Genomic DNA, 17709 nt, shown 5'->3' on the forward strand with positions numbered 1-17709 from the left:
ATTTATTTAATTAAATATTTATTTATTCAATTCTGAACAGTATAGGACTCCATACGTATATATCAGCTTTTTAACTCAGAAAAAAAATGTTGATGACTGAAACTAAATGTTTGATCAATAAATGTAATTGTTGTTTTTCAGGCAAAAAGGTTTTGTTTTTACAAAATACAGAAATCTAATAATCCACAGAAAATTAATAATTGGAAGACAAAATTGCCGGAAGGGGGGGGGGCGCTATCACGTGACTGGAGCTGGGGTTACCGGACGTGACGTCAGAACAGGAAGTGGATCAGGCTGTGTCAGTGAAGGAGCAATGCTACCAGAAACAGCGACATGAAGTGACGGCTGCCGGCGGCTGAGCCTCCCGAACCCCGGATGAACGTTAAGGTAGATACCGGCAGGGCAGTTGTGACGGTCCGCGGTGTCCCGGTGGGAATGACCGTAAGGTAAGAAGCTGTGGCGGGACGTTTACGTGCGTCTGACTAGCCGGAGTTTGCTAACGTGAACGACGGGTCATCAAGAAACATTAATGCTGTTAAACCAAACCCACTCAGTCATGATGTCAGGCTGATAGTTATTATTCCCATGTTAATTTATGACCACAAAGAAATACTCAGAAATAAAAATGATTAGTTCCTGCACCGCAGTGCTGACAGACGTCGTTAAGGCTTTTGTGGTGGATAATTAATGGAGTTTCTGTCTCTGTCGTTTCTATCCGGAACATCTTTACATTTAATCAGGACAGTCATCCTCTGTGTGACTCATCCAGCAGCTGATCACACAGCATGGATCAGCGGGTGACATCATTGGTCCTCCACCCTAACGAGGCACTTTAACATTGGGAGGTGGGTCATCTAGACCCACTAGACAGAGCTCTGAACCTTTTTTCTTCAATGATTTGTGATCTTCACTGGTGTCCATGGATTACATGAAATCTTTCCACCTTTATCCACCTTTGTCATGGTAGGAGAACACAATGGAAGGGGGGGTCATAGGATAGCACAAGGGTTACAGAATAGAGACCGATCTCCTCAGAAGCAGCTCCACCTCCAGGCTTCATAGGGCTTCTGGGTAAAAAGTATTCAGTCGTCCAGCATTGTTCTCTGTGCTTCATGAGTCACTCTGCTTCTGAAAGCAAATTGTGACGCTCTCCTGTCTGGTTCTGTCTTTGCAGATGAGTCAGCTGTGGCTTAAACATCAGTGAATTGATAGAGGATGAGGCGTGCTCAGCCTGCCGGACCTGTCGGTGCTTGTTGCCATAGCGACTGTAGTCCCAAACCACACCAGCATGGAGGAGAAGCAGCAGTCAGTCATGTCTCCTGCCTTTTGCTTGTCAGGTAACTAACCACAGAAGTTCCTGCGGCGGTTCATGACCGGTGCCGATCATGTCCCTGAGGGAGCAGTCTCAGAAATGGTTTCCCACCCACGTCCAAGCCACTGTTCTTCAAGCCAGCGGTCTGCAGCCCAAAGGCAAGCATGGCACCAACGATGCCTACACGATCATCCAGCTGGGGAAGGAGAAGTATTCCACGTCCGTGGCAGAGAAGACCGTCAACCCCATATGGAAGGAAGAAGCCTCCTTTGAATTACCGGGTCTGCTCTTGGAGGGGAATCCTGAGGTCTATTCACTCTGTCTGACAGTGATGCACCGCTCTTTGGTTGGAATGGACAAGTTCCTGGGTCAGAGGCTCATCAACCTGAACCAGATCTTTGAAAACAAAGGACGGAAGAAGACCGAGTGAGTACAGTCGTCTCAGCTGGGTTTGCTGCTCCATCCTGACTCCACAGAAAATAAGGCTCTTAGTTTTTACATGTTTTCCTTTTTCACACCAAACATCTCAAACTAGAAACCTCCTAAAGTTGAACATTTTCCCCGTTTGTAAATGGGTGTCAGAAGAAACCGGTTTAAATGAAGCTCGGTCAGGTCCTAAGGAACCATTCAAACGTTCTAAAGCTACAGTTCAGGTTCTCTAATCAGTGTTTTTGCTTCATCATATGTCTGGGGTTTGAGCTCTTGTGCGTGATGTCCAGACGTTTAGGAGGAAGTGGAAAATATGTTCACAACTATTTCAGTCATAAGCAGATTACTGAGTTTTTCCAGCAGCCGGTAGTCCTCACCCTAAACCTCCCTGCCAGTGGCTGTTCTGTGGCTCCTTGACAGTCACAGCTGATGCCTCGGTCGGTCGGTCGGTTGCCTTCTCTTTCTTTCTCTTACTTCCTGCTGCTTTTGTTGGGGGATCAGCAGAGATTTGACGTTCTTTGTTTCCATGTTCTTGTAGCTGAACTGGTGACCCAAACAAGTGGAGCTGGCCAAACGTGTCGTGTTAGTCATTCCTGTATAGAAGCAGCTTGAAGGGAAGATTCTGTGTCTGCCTAAGGCTCCAGGGTTTGAATGTTGGGGCAGTTATAGTTTCTTCCCCAGAGTCTGAGCAGAGAAGCAGAGCTTCGTCTGGACCAGGGCTCCTGCAGTGCTCCTCATACTGTTTCAGCTGCTGTTGTTGTTTCTGCGTGGCAGCAGACTTCCTCTGGGTCGGCAGCATCAAAGCCCAGAAGATGCTGGGTGGAACTTCTCACAGGAAGTTCTGATGTCTGTCAGGAATTTGCTTTTTAAATTTATTTAAGTGAGACAACAGACAAAGGAAAACACACTGGAAAAACAGATCTGACAAACAAAGACAACTAACAGGAGGTAAAAAAAAAGTTTCCCTAAAGGCCCGTTCACACCGGGACGAATTTCGCCGGCGATTTTCGCCGACGTTTAACGCCTCGTGACTAAACAAAGGGCACCAACGAGAGTGTGCACACCGACGCGAAAAAACGCCACGCGTTAAAGCGTCAAAAAAAAAAAACGCCTTGGGTTCGTTTTTTTTTTCCGACGCGTCGCGTCAAAATCTACTCGACCAATGAGAATGGCGCTTTTGCTCACGTGTCTGGAGCTTCTGAAGTTACAGTAAAACACAACTTGGGGGCGCTCAAACACAAAACTGCCTTGCTGAGCACACATACCAGCGAAGAAGATAGACGCCAAGAAGCGTCTACACACAGCCGCGAAGCAATAATGACGGACATTCTAAAATATCCCCGAACCAAGCACCAGTTGGAGCTACTGATGCTTGAAATATTCATGTTTTCTTTGTTTGATTCTGACAAGCGTGTAAATATTTGCTCTCTTCTTCTGAGTGAAAAGCGACTTTAAGAAGCGTAAAGTTGCGCAGCGCCACCTTGTGTACAGGAGTATTTCTGTTTTACATTAAGCGCCATCTAATGTCAGGGAATGAAATTGCATGTTCACTCCACTCATCGTCAGCGAAAATCGCCTGGGTGTGAACACAAAAAACGTGGCGAAAAACGCTGGCGAATAACGCCTGGCGAATATTCGTCCCGGTGTGTACGGGCCTTAAGACTGGTCGGTCCTTTGACAGTAGGCTGTACCAGAGAACTGGACTGAGTGGCCCCGCCCCCCTGGCGTTCCAAACAGGAAGTGGCTCCAAGAAGCCAAAATCCCGTAAACGTCTATAGAGAAACAAACAGCTGTTCCTCAGTCATTCTGATGGTCAGAAGAACCGTTCTGGATCTGATTATTCACATCTTCTTGATAATCCTCATTTTATGATATTTTTCTGTGATCAAAGTTATAAACTTAAACTTAATCAGATCCCTCAATAAAAATAGGTGGAGCCTGCTGGACCCCACATTCAAAACATTTGATTCACAGGTTCCTGGGCCTGGTTCTACGGTTCCTTGGCCTGGTTCTACAGTTCCTGGGCCTGGTTCTACGGTTCCTGGGCCTTGTTCTAGGGTTCCTGGGCCTGGTTCTACGGTTCCTGGGCCTGGTTCTACTGTTTCTGGGCCTGGTTCCGTTATTCCTGGGCCTTGTTCTAGGGTTCCTTGGCCTGGTTCTACAGTTCCTGGGCCTGGTTCTACGGTTCCTGGGCCTTGTTCTAGGGTTCCTGGGCCTGGTTCTACGGTTCCTGGGCCTTGTTCTAGGGTTCCTGGGCCTTGTTCTACGGTTCCTGGGCCTGGTTCTACTGTTTCTGGGCCTGGTTCCGTTATTCCTGGGCCTGGTTCTAGGGTTCCTGGGCCTGGTTCTACAGTTCCTGGGCCTGGTTCTACGGTTCCTGGGCCTTGTTCTAGGGTTTCTTGGGCCTGGTTCTACAGTTCCTGGGCCTGATTCTACGGTTCCTGGGCCTTGTTCTAGGGTTCCTGGGCCTGGTTCTACTGTTTCTGGGCCTGGTACTAGGGTTCCTGGGCCTGGTTCTAGGGTTCCTGGGCCTGGTTCTACAGTTCCTGGGCCTGGTTCTACGGTTCCTGGGCCTGGTTCTACTGTTTCTGGGCCTGGTTCTAGGGTTCCTGGGCCTGGTTCTAGGGTTCCTGGGCCTGGTTCTACAGTTCCTGGCCCTGATTCTACGGTTCCTGGGCCTTGTTCTAGGGTTCCTGGGCCTGGTTCTACGGTTTCTAGGCCTGGTTCCGTTATTCCTGGGCCTTGTTCTAGGGTTCCTAGGCCTGGTTCTACAGTTCCTGGGGCTGTTCAATGGTTCCTGGGCTCTGGTTCTAGGATTCCTGGGCATTTTTCTAGGTTTTCTGGTTCCTGGGATTGGCTCCATTTTACTGGGCATTGTTCTACGGTTCCTTGGCCTGGTTCTACTGTTTCTGGGCCTGGTTCCGTTAATCCTGGGCCTTGTTCTACTGTTCCTGGGCCTGGTTCTATGGTTCCTGGGCCTGGTTCTACAGTTCCTGGGCCTGGTTCTACAGTTCCTGGGCCTGGTTCTACAGTTCCTGGGCCTGGTTCTACGGTTCCTGGGCCTGGTTCTACTGTTTCTGGGCCTGGTTCTAGGGTTCCTGGGCCTGGTTCTAGGGTTCCTGGGCCTGGTTCTACAGTTCCTGGCCCTGATTCTACGGTTCCTGGGCCTTGTTCTAGGGTTCCTGGGCCTGGTTCTACGGTTTCTAGGCCTGGTTCCGTTATTCCTGGGCCTTGTTCTAGGGTTCCTAGGCCTGGTTCTACAGTTCCTGGGGCTGTTCAATGGTTCCTGGGCCTGGTTCTACAGTTCCTGGTGGCTGTTCAATGGTTCCTGGGCTCTGGTTCTAGGATTCCTGGGCATTTTTCTAGGTTTTCTGGTTCCTGGGATTGGCTCCATTTTACTGGGCATTGTTCTACGGTTCCTTGGCCTGGTTCTACTGTTTCTGGGCCTGGTTCCGTTAATCCTGGGCCTTGTTCTACTGTTCCTGGGCCTGGTTCTATGGTTCCTGGGCCTGGTTCTACAGTTCCTGGGCCTGATTCTACGGTTCCTGGGCCTAGTTCTAGGGTTCCTGGGCCTGGTTCTACTGTTTCTAGGCCTGGTTCCGTTATTCCTGGGCCTTGTTTTAGGGTTCCTGGGCCTGGTTCTACAGTTCCTGGGGCTGTTCAATGGTTCCTGGGCCTGGTTCTAGGATTCCTGGGCATTTTTCTAGGTTCTCTGGTTCCTGGGCTTGGCTCCATTTTACTGGGCATTGTTCTACGGTTCCTTGGCCTGGTTCTACTGTTTCTGGGCCTGGTTCCGTTATTCCTGGGCCTGGTTCTAGGGTTCCTGGGCCTGGATCTATGGTGCAAAATTCATCAGCAGAATCCCAGTTAGGGGTGTGAGGATAACCGCATCGCTTTTCGTTTTTGAAAGTTTTTTTTTTTTTAAAGTTCTGCATATGGTGCGTGATTGGAACTATAATAAACACATTCATCTTTGCTGATAATTTACTTTTTCTGCTAGTCCTGTGTTCAGACTTACTTTTTTTCTGTCAGACTGTTCTCTCCTTCACTCCCTGCACCGCGCCCGTCACTCCCTCTTGTCGGCGCACGGCTCCCACTACCTCTATGTTGCACACAGCGTGCTCCCTCTACTCACACACACACGCGCACGCGAAGTTTCCGTCTCGCGAGGAAATACGACAAATTTACTGAGTTCTAATTATTAATTTTCATTGTATTCATTTCCATTACAAGCTGCGTGCGTTCTTGAGTGCGGCATGTTGTCACACCAAACATGAACGCGCACTGTTAGATTTGGATGAATATCACTACATGTTTTGTAGGGGTGTAAAAGGAAAAATGGATTCGGCAAAATATCCCAATAGTTCATTTGGCGATACTCGTATCGATTCAAAATGCTGCCAGATCGATATTTATTTAATTATTTCTGAGCGTCCTTCAGCGTCTGACTCTTGTTGTCCACTTCACCCTCCGACCTCTAGTTGGCAGCAGAGAACATGGAGCTTCTTTGAGCAGCTCTACTCTGCACAAGACAACAGGAAGACTGCAGCCAGAGGCAGCTTGTTCTGTTGTTATGAGACATGAACTATTTAGTTTATACTTGAAATGGATACCAAACCGAAACTCTGAGCCATGTTGCTGCCAGTAACATAGAAAAATGTGGCTTTCTCTGCTTTTTAGCGGCTCAGATAAAAGTGGCTAATAGGCTAATGTGCTTAGCTAAAATGCTATCGGCAAAAGTGGCAAAGCGGGCCAAAGTTCTGCAGAACGTCCCAGTAATAGTTTCTAGCTTAGCGACCTGATGGATCGGAGGGATGTTTACAATGCTCTGAAAAAGGCCGACATCGTGGCGATCAGCGTTAGCTTACTTCCGTGTGTGAAAAGCGTGGCTGCAACGGTGCAGCAGAGGCAGATTGACATGTAAACAAAGCCTCTTTGCCACATTAAAGCAACTTTCCTTCATTCTGTAATGCAGCTACATCATCACACTTTATTGTTTCTGGAAAGAATCTGCCCCCCACCCCCACCCTCCATTTTTGAAGCACCATTCAGGCTCCTGAACCGTTTAAAGTACTGGAGAAGTTTCATTGTTGAAAATAAACAGCATTTTATTTCCTCAATAGAAACTTATTTGTTAAGGCTCATTCATTCTTTGTTTTGTCTTATACTGAAAAATATTTTGTTGTGGAAATCAGACAATGTTGACTGTTCCCTATTCTATTATAACTTTAAATAAAATCACTGTGAATTTGCTTTGGCAAAGGCAACTTGTATATGAGATACAGTTGCAGTGCTTAACATTATGATCATTAAATAAACTGAATTTGACCATTTTATTACAGTGGAAGACATTTAAATTCAGGTAGAGTTTTTTCAAAGTCATATTTAAAAAAAAAAAAGAAGAAAGAAAACACGTTTTGGTAAAATATCGGGATACGTATTGTACCGCCAGACTCCTGCCAATACACACCTCTAATGTTTGGTTTGGGAACTATTTTGTGCAGCGTAAAGTTACATGTCTGTATAAACAAAGGTGGAGCCTCCTGCCCCACGTTCATCACGGGTGTCAGGCTTCATGGCTACCAGAAAGGTGACAAAGTGTTAACCGCGACACCGCGCCCCCTGCTGGTTCATCACTGCGGTGATCAAAAATCCCACACCGTCACAGCTCTAATCCCAGTCTGTCATCTGTGGTTTGTGCGTCTGAGCGGAGGCTCCTCCCCCTCAGTAGAGGCTCTATTACGGGGGGCACAAACACAATGCCTTTTGCCCTAAGCTGCCGCTGCTGCCAGGCCTGACAGTGATGCCGGGACCCTCGGCGCTGTTACCAAACCCGCGTTGGCCCGTCCACAGTGTTTCTGAGGAGGAAGGCCCGTCTTGATATCTGGGTTGGCAGCCTGTAATCACCACACACCTGCGTTTGTTGATTGTGAGGACTTTCCCAGCGGTGTTGGCCCGGCTGGGAGAATCCTGCTTCCAGGCACAGGAGGGAGGGTTATCTTGGCCTTGAGACACACGGGGTTCAGCCTCGACGCCGCGGCTGTGGCATGCTGTGGCTGCTGATCAGCTGAGCGCAGCTCCAAGCCTGGGAATTGAACCTATCAAGGCCTTTCATAACTGGGCTGTTGGGTTATTTGTGGGATGGTTTACAGGATGAGGCGCTGTGTTTTCAGAGCTAATGACGCTTTCCTGAAGCTGCTCTTTCAGGGGGAGGCAAACCCTGATCAAAGTAATGACCGTCCATCATGGGACCAAATGCAGGGCGACTCTCTCCTTGCATGCTTTCTACTGCTTTCTACTGCTTTCTACTGGTCACAGCCACATTAGCATGTATGAACTGTTGTTTTGGCTTTTTCACTTTCACACTAGCTTGTCATTGCATTTCTGAACAAAGGCCAGATTTGTGCAAATGCCACGTTTTTCCCTCACAGCAAAGGCATAAATCCCATTACTTCTGGTTGAAGCATTGAGGGGGGGGGTTAAATAAATAGGAGCCAAAAAGAGCCTGAAATGGTCTTTATTATTCTCCAACAGCCTATTTCTTATCCTCAGTTTTCAAAGAATAATGTTTATCCTTTGAGTGATAAATGCTGCTCTCATTTGTGTCAGAAAGTTCAGAGGATTTAGGCGTCGGCGTTCGTTTGTGTGTGGCGCCGGATTAGTCCGTTCAAATGAGTCTTTTCAGTCGTTCCCATTGAGCAACAGGGAGAGCGCTCGTCTCTTCTGGGTTCATTCACAGCTTTAATTGCCTGTTTCAATCAAGTTCTGTTCAGATTTGTTCATATTCTACTTAATCAATTAAAGATCAATGTTTGTTTTTCCTCTGTCCGTTGGGATTGAAGCGCATCACAGTGAGTTTCTGTTCTGTGTGTTCAGCTGGTACTCGCTGGAGTCCAAACCCGGGAAGAAGCAGAAGGAGCGAGGGCGCATTGAAGTCTGCGTTCAGTTCATGAGGAACAACATGACGGCCAGCATGTTTGACCTCTCCATGAAGGAGAAGCCCCGCTCCCCGTTCTCCAAGCTCAAGGACAAAATGAAGAACCGCAAACACGACAGCGGCTTCAGCGACACCTCATCCGCCGTCCTGCCTCACTCTGATGCCTGTGAACCGGAGCCCAGCGGCCAGTCCGTCCCCCCAGAACCCCAACCCCAGACGGACACAAAGGTCAAGAGACCTCTGCTTTCTGGAGTCCACAAACTCTCAGCGGCCCACTCCATGTCAGATCTGATCGGGACGCACTTCCGGCCTAAACTGGACTCCATGAACTCCATCGAAGAAAGCGGTAAGCTCCTAATGCTCAGTCAAAGTTTGGGTCAGCTTTGCTAAGTTCTTCACAGAGAGGATGCTTCTTCTGAATGATCAGCATCTCCACCCAGCTAGCTTAGTAAACCGACTCTTCAGTCCAATCAGACGGAAGAGTTCTGATGTTCACCCAGGATGAGACCGGTCCACACCTGTCTGACAGTCGCCAGCACGCCGGATCTCACCTGGTCACCTGTTTGCAGTTGACTCAAAAAGCCCAGATGGTTACTTCTACTGTTAGCTTAGCACAGCAGTCACAGTAACGGGGTGTCCAGACCCATTTCTGGTTCAACCACACTCAGTGTTTCCCTGCTGACCCACTCAGAACACGTCACCAGTGGCAGTTCAAAGCAGGTCTTTATGACTGCGTGGGGTTCTGGCAGATGGAACACGCATCATCAACCTCATGTATTTGCTCCTCCCCCAGGATGCCCCGGAGGCCCTCACAGGCGCTCCCAGAGCGAGGTGCCGGGATACCAGGAAGACCAGGCCCACGGTGACCCTTTCAGCCACATCAGCGACGCCCTGCCGCAGAAATACGCCACGCTGCCACGCAACCGAAACCCGTTTGAGGGCGAGCGGAAAGAGAAGAAGGAGAAAGTAAGCCTGCTGGAACGCGTCACCGGAAAGAAGGAAGGCCGCAAAACCGGCAGCGGGGGGCGTTCAGGGAGCTCTGGAGATCTGCGTTCTCCCAACCCCTTCAGTGAAGATCTTCAAGCAGACACCAACCCGTTTATATCCAACTACAAATCCAGGTACCTTCTCCAGATGTGCTCTTGTGTTTCCGAGCGAAGCTCTGCGGCTCGTCTGTGGTTTGTCAGTGGAAGGTGTCATTAGCAGCTCTTTAGAGGGCTTGATAACAGAAGCCTCAGAGCTTCAGTAATGAGATTGTCTACTGAGATAGACCCCCCAATTAACCACTAATCTCTGACGACACCAGTCCAGCATCTGCAGCTCCGTCTGTGCAGAAGCACCGTGGTCATTTGTAATCTGCATCACTGTCAGAAAGGTTGGATTTTTAACAGCATAAAGCATCTTTACCTGTGAACTGCATCAGTGAGGTTTTACTGCAGAGCCTCGCTGTGTTCTCCTGCTCACCGGTTTCATCTGCTTGATTCAAAGCGAGAAGAGGCAGACAGGAAGTGACGACGTTTCTTTGGGCCTGAAGAAGAAGAAAAAAGACATTTTCAACACCAAACATGTAAGAAACTCCAAAGACGTGATACAAATATCTAAATATCTCTGGTAACTGCATGTGGAGGATTCATTGTTGTTCATTTCATCATTTAGTTTTTTCTGGTGGAGGTTTTTCCAAACGGAGCCGTCCGTCTGTCTGCTGGTCTGTAGACCTTCACATGATGCAGCCTTCAGCTCATTAGCAGCTGCTCCCGACCCGGCAGAACCTACAGTGCAGTCACATGTCTGTTCTGTGCTCCTGTCCGTCAGGCCCGACCCGGCAGAACCTACAGTGCAGTCACATGTCTGTTCTGTGCTCCTGTCCGTCAGGCCCGACCCGACAGAACCTTCAGTGCAGTCACATGTCTGTTCTGTGCTCCTGTCCGTCAGGCCCGACCCGACAGAACCTTCAGTGCAGTTACATGTCTGTTCTGTGCTCCTGTCCGTCAGGCCCGACCCGACAGAACCTTCAGTGCAGTCACATGTCTGTTCTGTGCTCCTGTCCGTCAGGCCCGACCCGACAGAACCTTCAGTGCAGTTACATGTCTGTTCTGTGCTCCTGTCCGTCAGGCCTGACCCGACAGAACCTACAGTGCAGTCACATGTCTGTTCTGTGCTCCTGTCCGTCAGGCCCGACCCGGCAGAACCTACAGTGCAGTCACATGTCTGTTCTGTGCTCGTGTCCGTCAGGCCCGACCCGACAGAACCTTCAGTGCAGTCACATGTCTGTTCTGTGCTCGTGTCCGTCAGGCCCGACCCGACAGAACCTTCAGTGCAGTCACATGTCTGTTCTGTGCTTGTGTCCGTCAGGCCCGACCCGGCAGAACCTACAGTGCAGTCACATGTCTGTTCTGTGCTCCTGTCCGTCAGGCCCGACCCGGCAGAACCTACAGTGCAGTCACATGTCTGTTCTGTGCTCCTGTCCGTCAGGCCCGACCCGACAGAACCTTCAGTGCAGTTACATGTCTGTTCTGTGCTCCTGTCCGTCAGGCCCGACCCGGCAGAACCTACAGTGCAGTCACATGTCTGTTCTGTGCTCCTGTCCGTCAGGCCCGACCCGACAGAACCTTCAGTGCAGTCACATGTCTGTTCTGTGCTCCTGTCCGTCAGGCCCGACCCGACAGAACCTTCAGTGCAGTTACATGTCTGTTCTGTGCTCCTGTCCGTCAGGCCCGACCCGGCAGAACCTACAGTGCAGTCACATGTCTGTTCTGTGCTCCTGTCCGTCAGGCCCGACCCGACAGAACCTTCAGTGCAGTCACATGTCTGTTCTGTGCTCCTGTCCGTCAGGCCCGACCCGACAGAACCTTCAGTGCAGTCACATGTCTGTTCTGTGCTCCTGTCCGTCAGGCCCGACCCGACAGAACCTACAGTGCAGTCACATGTCTGTTCTGTGCTCGTGGCTCTGGGTTGGTTTGGTTCTGATCCTCTCTGACTACAGAAGTGCTGTATTTGTACTTCTAACAGTTGTTAGGTTTCAGTTCTGTTCTTTTCTCCTTTAGAAAGTCCGGCCTGTTTCAGCGGCGGCGCTCATGGGGGGGGCAGCAGCTAAAGTGAGGCTTAAATGAGGAGGAGGGTGGTGATAATGGCTTTCCTCACCTCTCCTCGTGGGTGTTGAGGGTTGTCCGTGTCCACACATGTGGCCCTGCACGCCGCTGTGTGCCTTCCAGAAATGGCAGCTCCCATTTCCTCTGCTTCAAGGCCCTAATTAACCACATGCAGTGGGGGGGCAGTGAGAGATTTCAAAGGATTGAGCTTTTAGATTCACAGAGCTGAGCTCATTAGAAACTGTAATGACACAACTGGAGAATGCCAAGTGTGGGCCTTATCTTCTTCTCACTACTGATGGCAGAAAAATGGTCATCATTACTTTGCCAGTTCACGGCCGTTTCCAGGCCTTTGTCAGCAGCTGCACATTATCATGCAGTGGCTGTGCGCCGCTGTGAAACAGGAGGAGAGGGTACGCTCACACGCTGGCACGTAAAACAACATCCACCTCTCTCAGGTGTGCAGCGTCTTCCCGCTAATGCCGGACATTTAATCTGTGGCCAATATTCGGAGTGGGTCTGTGTGGCCCCACAGTAGCCCCAGTAGTGGTGAGGGAGGCGATAAGAAGTCCAGCTCCAAGCCGGCCATTGTCTTTCTGCAGCGGCGGAGGCCTGAGCGGTGCACGGGAGTGGAAGCTGATAAGTGTGGTATTTTAAAGAAGGTGAAGGCTTTTGCAGCTCTATCCGTCTGGGGGAGGACGCCCGGCGCTAAAGCGATAAAGTGCTCCCTCATTAAAAACGATTACAGTTCCTCTCATACCAGCGCAATATGATCTGCGCACACCGTGCCACGCCGCTCCGTCCAAACAGATTGTCCTCAAAGAGCAAAGCGGGGCTTGAGCTGCATCCTTGTAGCGGGGTTTATTAGCCGGACCTTTCATTTTAGAAAAAGGCGGCCTGGCATTTCCCCTCAGACCAGATCCCCCTTTTGCCTGTGAAATCTCAACAGTGGGGCCACATGCAGATCCTGTGTGAAGGAGGAAGAGGTGTCTCATTATGCTGCTTTGTTTTGCAGGGTCACAGTTCAGTCTCATTAGACAGCCAACCTCCTAATTCTCTTGGAGTGACGCTGACAGTTTGAGAAAATACCGTCTGACACTGACGAGCAGCCACATCCCAGCAGCTCTCAATTAGCCTTCATTAGAAACGCAGAACAGCAGACAAACACTTGACATTTTGGGCCAACACACCTAATTAGTCTGTTCTGTTTAATTGGTCTAACGAGCGAACAAGAAGGCCCGTCATTCCTCTTGATTCTGTTCATTCCTGCTCAGCCTGTGAGAAATGCTTTCCCTGTTTTACTCATCAACTCTGCAAACTGAAGCAGGAATGTTCTGCGGCTAAATGCGACTGTTTTGGTGTTGGAGGTGGTGACGCAGGGCCGCGCCGAGGCCTACAGCAGCCTGTCCTTTGAGGAGGTGGTGCAGGAGCTCATCAAGCAGAAAGAGGTGGTGAGAAAGAAGGACGCACACATCAGGGAGCTGGAGGACTACATCGACAACCTCCTGGTCCGTGTCATGGAGGAAACGCCAAGCATTTTACGGACGCCCTACGAGCCCAAAAGGAAGGCGGGGAAACTTTCTAAGAAGTAGGGAGGAGGAAGCAGAGGAGCGTCTGAAAACCTGAAATGGTTGAATTTTACGAAATGGGTGTCTTTTTCTTTTTTACCTTTTTTCTCAAAATGTTGGGTTTTCTAAATCTTCCATTCTTCCTGTACCTCTTTTGTATGATTCCACGAGTTACTCTGCATTTATGGTGCAGGAACAGCCTTTAGCTAACTCCTTAGTCGGACCATCTAAGGTTTCATTTCAAATGAGAAATCGATTTGACCTAATGATACGCCTGTTATCATGGTAAGAACATCTATGACAGTATTAAACGGCAGCATGATGGGACATTTTTCTGCAGAGAAACTGGCTGTAAAAACACTTGGAGGTGTGAGCACTGGAACTTTGTGAGTCATTGAGGGGAAATGTTCCTGCTCAGGGAGTTCTGTACAGCCTGCAAGGGGAGTGTCATGATGTGGGCTTGCTTCAGGTGCTCATTGACACTCGGACTATGAAGAGCAGATGTTTCCTCGATGGAGGAACCTCACTGAGAAGTGGTACGGACAGTGAACCCGGCGGTCTGGTTGTCCGGTAGAAGAGCGCTTTGTGTCTCAGCAAACGTTCGTTGTTTGTTTCTGAATGTTGTTTTTGTGTTTTTACAAATCTTACCAGGTTCATGTTTTCCAGCTGCTCTGGTGCTGACATTTGCTCAAAGAAGATCAAGCTTTAGTTTTTTGTTTACAATCCAGTTCTTGTTGGGGGGTTTTCCGCCTGAAGGCCACGTTTTCAGCCCTTCTCCTTCATGAGACTCGTGTGGACCGAGTCAGTCCAGGTTCCTAGTGGGGGAGACTGGACATCAGCTCAAGTCCTTCCTTTGTTTTGGTCATCAGTGGTAGATTTTTGCTTCCTGTAGTTCTGGAGAGGTGGAGCGCAGGTCTCTGCTGGAGGAAACGTCTCATTAAGTGCAATAATGCTTCATTCTGCTGGTACTGTTTACATGTGGACCTGAGCGTCGAGTCGGCCTCATCTCATGATGTTGGTCTGGATGGCGGCCTTTAGCCATCAAGCGGCCGGCGCCGTCCTTCCAGACTGGTGTGGATGTTTGCTGCACAATCTTTATTTAGGAAGGTTTTAGTTGTCGGGTACGTGAAACACTACTGTATTCCATTCCTCTCCGCCTTCATAGTTGGGACTTTAAAAAGTCCATTCCAGAAAGCTGTGAGAGACGAACTCCACTGAACTTCTGCTTCGCTGTGTTTTCATCAGTATTTAATAAAGCTGCGGATGGCGGTGTCGGGTCACGCCTGCAGAGCTCAAACCAGGTCCACCTGGTCTTACACCGGTTCATACCGGTTCAGTCTCTACACTAATGCTGGTGCGATGTGGGCCTCCATGTTTTCTAAGACCTTTCCTTCATATTTAGGTAGTTAGCTGTTCTGGCTGACTGAGCTGTAAAGACACTGGATGAATGTCTGTAAAAGCCTTGATGGACACGGGAACGTCATGTTTCCTCAACCTTTAAAACCCTCCGTCTGTGGTGATCAGTGGGAAGGACTGGAAGCTCTGCGGTGGAATACCGAGTTTACAGACAAAGGAAGACTCTTCACCAGATGGCAGCTTGGTCTGTGTCTGACATAAGTGTCATGGTTACAATAATGTTCCACTCATCTGTGTCATAGAGGGGCCGGACGAGACCATAAACCTGCAGGGAAAACCCTCCTCCTCACTGAATGTATCTGCACCGTCTGTGGACATCACCGACATGACGACACTGTTGAAACTATTGTCTCCTTGTGCCCCCTTTGGACCAGAACCGGGCCGAACAAACACACATCTGTTCAACCATAGACGCCAAAAAGGGTTGACTGATGTGGTGAAAAGCTTTGCACTGAATGCCTTCTCACACCAGTTTCAGGTGTTTTCACCCACCTGGGTCTCTGGTTTTCACGGTTCATGAACGTTTAATTGTGTTATACAGAAAGTTTGCTAGTTTGTAGTTTTTCTGCAGGAGTATTTCTCATCCTTAGATCTTTACATTGCAGAGGCTGTTCCACTTTCAAGGTTCCTGTTAAAGCTCTGAAAATGACTAATGTCTTCCAGTTAGTAACCTGTTGACGACGTGAATGCAGATGTTTCATGGGGTTCATCGCAGCCGTCAATGCAGTCGGTGCTGCAGCCGTCAATGCAGTCGGTGCTGCAGCCGTCAATGCAGTCGGTGCTGCAGCCGTCAATGCAGTCGGTGCTGCAGCCGTCAATGCAGTCGGTGCTGCAGCCGTCAATGCAGTCGGTGCTGCAGCCGTCAATGCAGTCGGTGCTGCAGCCGTCAATGCAGTCGGTGCTGCAGCCGTCAATGCAGTCGGTGCTGCAGCCGTCAATGTACTGACTGCAACCCGTCCCAGAGCTGCACTGCTCTACATGAATGACAAACACTAAGAAACACTGATGAACCCAGAGGTTGTTTTGTTCAGATGCATCATGGGTGTGTGTGTGTGTGGGGGGGGGGGTATTTTGCCTGTCATTTGGCCTGACTGAGTCATTTGCTTGATGCTTGACATAATTTCTTGCTGTTTAGCGGATGTCTGTGTAAAAGCATAATCTAAATGAAAAGCGTCCTCCCATCTTTCTCTGGCATCTCATTGATGGACGGCGAACAAACCCGCTGGAATAATGAGGGTTTCTCTGTGCGTCACGTGTGTCAGAGGTAGTAATGGCTGCATGTGGAAGGCTCTGAGCGCACGCAGGGGAGTCGCCTGAGCTCCTCATCATTCCAGTTTGTATAGATCTGGTTACACATCAGAGGTTCGTCTCATTCCTGCAGACTAAATGTGTGGAGGGCTTTTCTTTCCCCCTTGATGAAGACGCCTGCGCCGAAGCTTTCACACAAGACAAAAGCCAGAGCCTCTCACTGATGCGGCGGCGCTTCTCGCCACGGGCCACATCCGGCTGCCAGACGCTAAATCCTCTGACGGGACGAGTAATGTGGCAGCTTTGAAGGAAATGATGACTGTTTAGAGAGGATCCAGTGAGCAAAGCTCCACTGACTCTACAGACTAAAGCAGATGGAGAGGCCTGCTCTGAATGGACGTAGACTCTAGACACACTAGAACTGCAGACGGGACATCCACTGAATGGACGTAGACTGTAGACACACTAGAACTGCAGACGGGACATCCACTGAATGAACGTAGACTGTAGACACACTAGAACTGCAGACGGGACATCCACTGAATGAACGTAGACTGTAGACACACTAGAACTGCAGACTGGACATCCACTGAATGAACGTAGACTGTAGACACACTAGAACTGCAGACTGGACATCCACTGAATGGACGTAGACTGTAGACACACTAGAACTGCAGACGGGACATCCACTGAATGAACATAGACTGTAGACACACTAGAACTGCAGACTGGACATCCACTGAATGAACGTAGACTGTAGACACACTAGAACTGCAGACTGGACATCCACTGAATGAACGTAGACTGTAGACACACTAGAACTGCAGACTGGACATCCACTGAATGAACGTAGACTGTAGACACACTAGAACTGCAGACTGGACATCCACTGAATGAACGTAGACTGTAGACAAACTAGAACTGCAGACTGGACATCCACTGAATGAACATAGACTGTAGACAAACTAGAACTGCAGACGGGACATCCACTGAATGAACGTAGACTGTAGACACACTAGAACTGCAGACTGGACATCCACTGAATGAACGTAGACTGTAGACACACTAGAACTGCAGACGGGACATCCACTGAATGAACGTAGACTGTAGACACACTAGAACTGCAGACTGGACATCCACTGAATGAACGTAGACTGTAGACACACTAGAACTGCAGACTGGACATCCACTAAATGAACCTAGACTGTAGACACACTAGAACTGCAGACTGGACATCCACTGAACGTTTCTGCATCCTCCCTGCAGGACGGCTGTGACCCTGAGGTGTTCTGGATCTGGTCTTTCTGTCAAACCTCTGCTCGGTCCTGTTGTGTGAATCGTATGTTTGCTGGTTAACACGTGTCTTCACGTCTGTCAACAGAGGCCGTCGCGCGTGTCTGTGAGCGTGTGTGTGAGCGTGCACGTGGTACAAATCTATGGGGCTGCAGGAAACTTGTTTAAGTTGCTGTTTTGAATATTTCTGTGTAAAGACCTGCAGAAAGACGTCTGCCTTCCTGTCGCCACTTTCCATGTGAAACTTCTCATAAGTTCTAGATAAATTCAGCTCTGTTCTTGTGTCTCTGTGGGCGGAGTCTCACACACCGAACTTCACCGTTTTTCAATAAAGTTACTGTAAAAAAAACTTTGTCTGTGTTGTTGGAGGTCAAGAGGTCAAAGACGGTAAAGCCCAAAAAAACTGCAGTCTGTCTC

At 49.2% G+C, this 17709-nt stretch overlaps 1 protein-coding gene across 6 annotated transcripts; it reads left to right on the forward strand.

The window, feature by feature from the left end:
- The first annotated feature begins 246 nt into the window (after window positions 1-246).
- Window positions 247-15932, forward strand: rab11fip2 (RAB11 family interacting protein 2 (class I)). 6 transcript variants are annotated; one of them, XM_078932478.1, is made up of 7 exons: window positions 247-387; window positions 1175-1246; window positions 1338-1738; window positions 8618-9024; window positions 9472-9799; window positions 10167-10245; window positions 13135-15932. In XM_078932478.1, exons 3-7 carry the CDS (start codon window positions 1386-1388, stop codon window positions 13357-13359), a joined length of 1392 nt encoding a protein of 463 aa, XP_078788604.1. In that variant the 5' UTR covers window positions 247-387; window positions 1175-1246; window positions 1338-1385; the 3' UTR covers window positions 13360-15932. The 6 variants fall into 6 exon arrangements, with proteins under 6 accessions (XP_078788604.1, XP_011483089.1, XP_023818918.1 ...); XM_078932477.1 differs by having other exon boundaries at window positions 269-446; XM_011484787.4 differs by having other exon boundaries at window positions 1175-1738.
- Window positions 15933-17709: the final 1777 nt, after the last annotated feature.

This window comes from Oryzias latipes, chromosome 15 (assembly GCF_053564925.1).
Source record: "Oryzias latipes strain Hd-rR chromosome 15, Olatipes_Hd-rR_3.1".
Classification (NCBI taxonomy): domain Eukaryota; kingdom Metazoa; phylum Chordata; class Actinopteri; order Beloniformes; family Adrianichthyidae; genus Oryzias; species Oryzias latipes.